This window comes from Apaloderma vittatum, unplaced genomic scaffold, assembly GCF_000703405.1.
Source record: "Apaloderma vittatum isolate BGI_N311 unplaced genomic scaffold, ASM70340v1 scaffold10003, whole genome shotgun sequence".
Lineage (NCBI taxonomy): Eukaryota > Metazoa > Chordata > Aves > Trogoniformes > Trogonidae > Apaloderma > Apaloderma vittatum.
In genome coordinates this window covers 2,037-2,262 of record NW_009707490.1, presented here as the reverse complement: position 1 = coordinate 2,262, position 226 = coordinate 2,037, and the positions used below count along the sequence as shown (strand labels likewise).

The following is a 226-nucleotide window of genomic DNA, read 5'->3' as shown; positions in this document are numbered from 1 at the left end:
GTGGGAGCCGCAGTCGTAAACCCTGTGGGCCCCATCGGCGCTGTAGGGCCCATTGTGCCAGTAGGACGAGTCGCAAACCGTCTGCAAGGAGTTGATTTCTGATGCGGAGGAGTTGGCGTCCCTCCTCTTGGAGCGCTTTCTGTTCCTCAGGATGAACACCAGCATGCCAACCACCGTGAATGCAGAGGTCACAAAAACCAGCAGGAGCCCTGGCACCAGCACCGAA

The 226-nt window shown here is 58.8% G+C and overlaps 1 protein-coding gene across 1 annotated transcript in view; it reads right to left on the bottom strand.

The window, feature by feature from the left end:
• Positions 1 to 3: 3 nt before the first annotated feature.
• SLITRK1 (SLIT and NTRK-like family, member 1) overlaps positions 4 to 226 on the bottom strand; it is a gene marked incomplete at its 3' end in the record, with an annotated part of 2,253 nt that continues 2,030 nt past the window's right edge. The window contains 1 exon segment of the mRNA XM_009866217.1: positions 4 to 226. This exon segment is cut by the window's right edge and continues 29 nt beyond it. Within this exon segment, the coding sequence (XP_009864519.1) occupies positions 4 to 226 (223 nt within the window).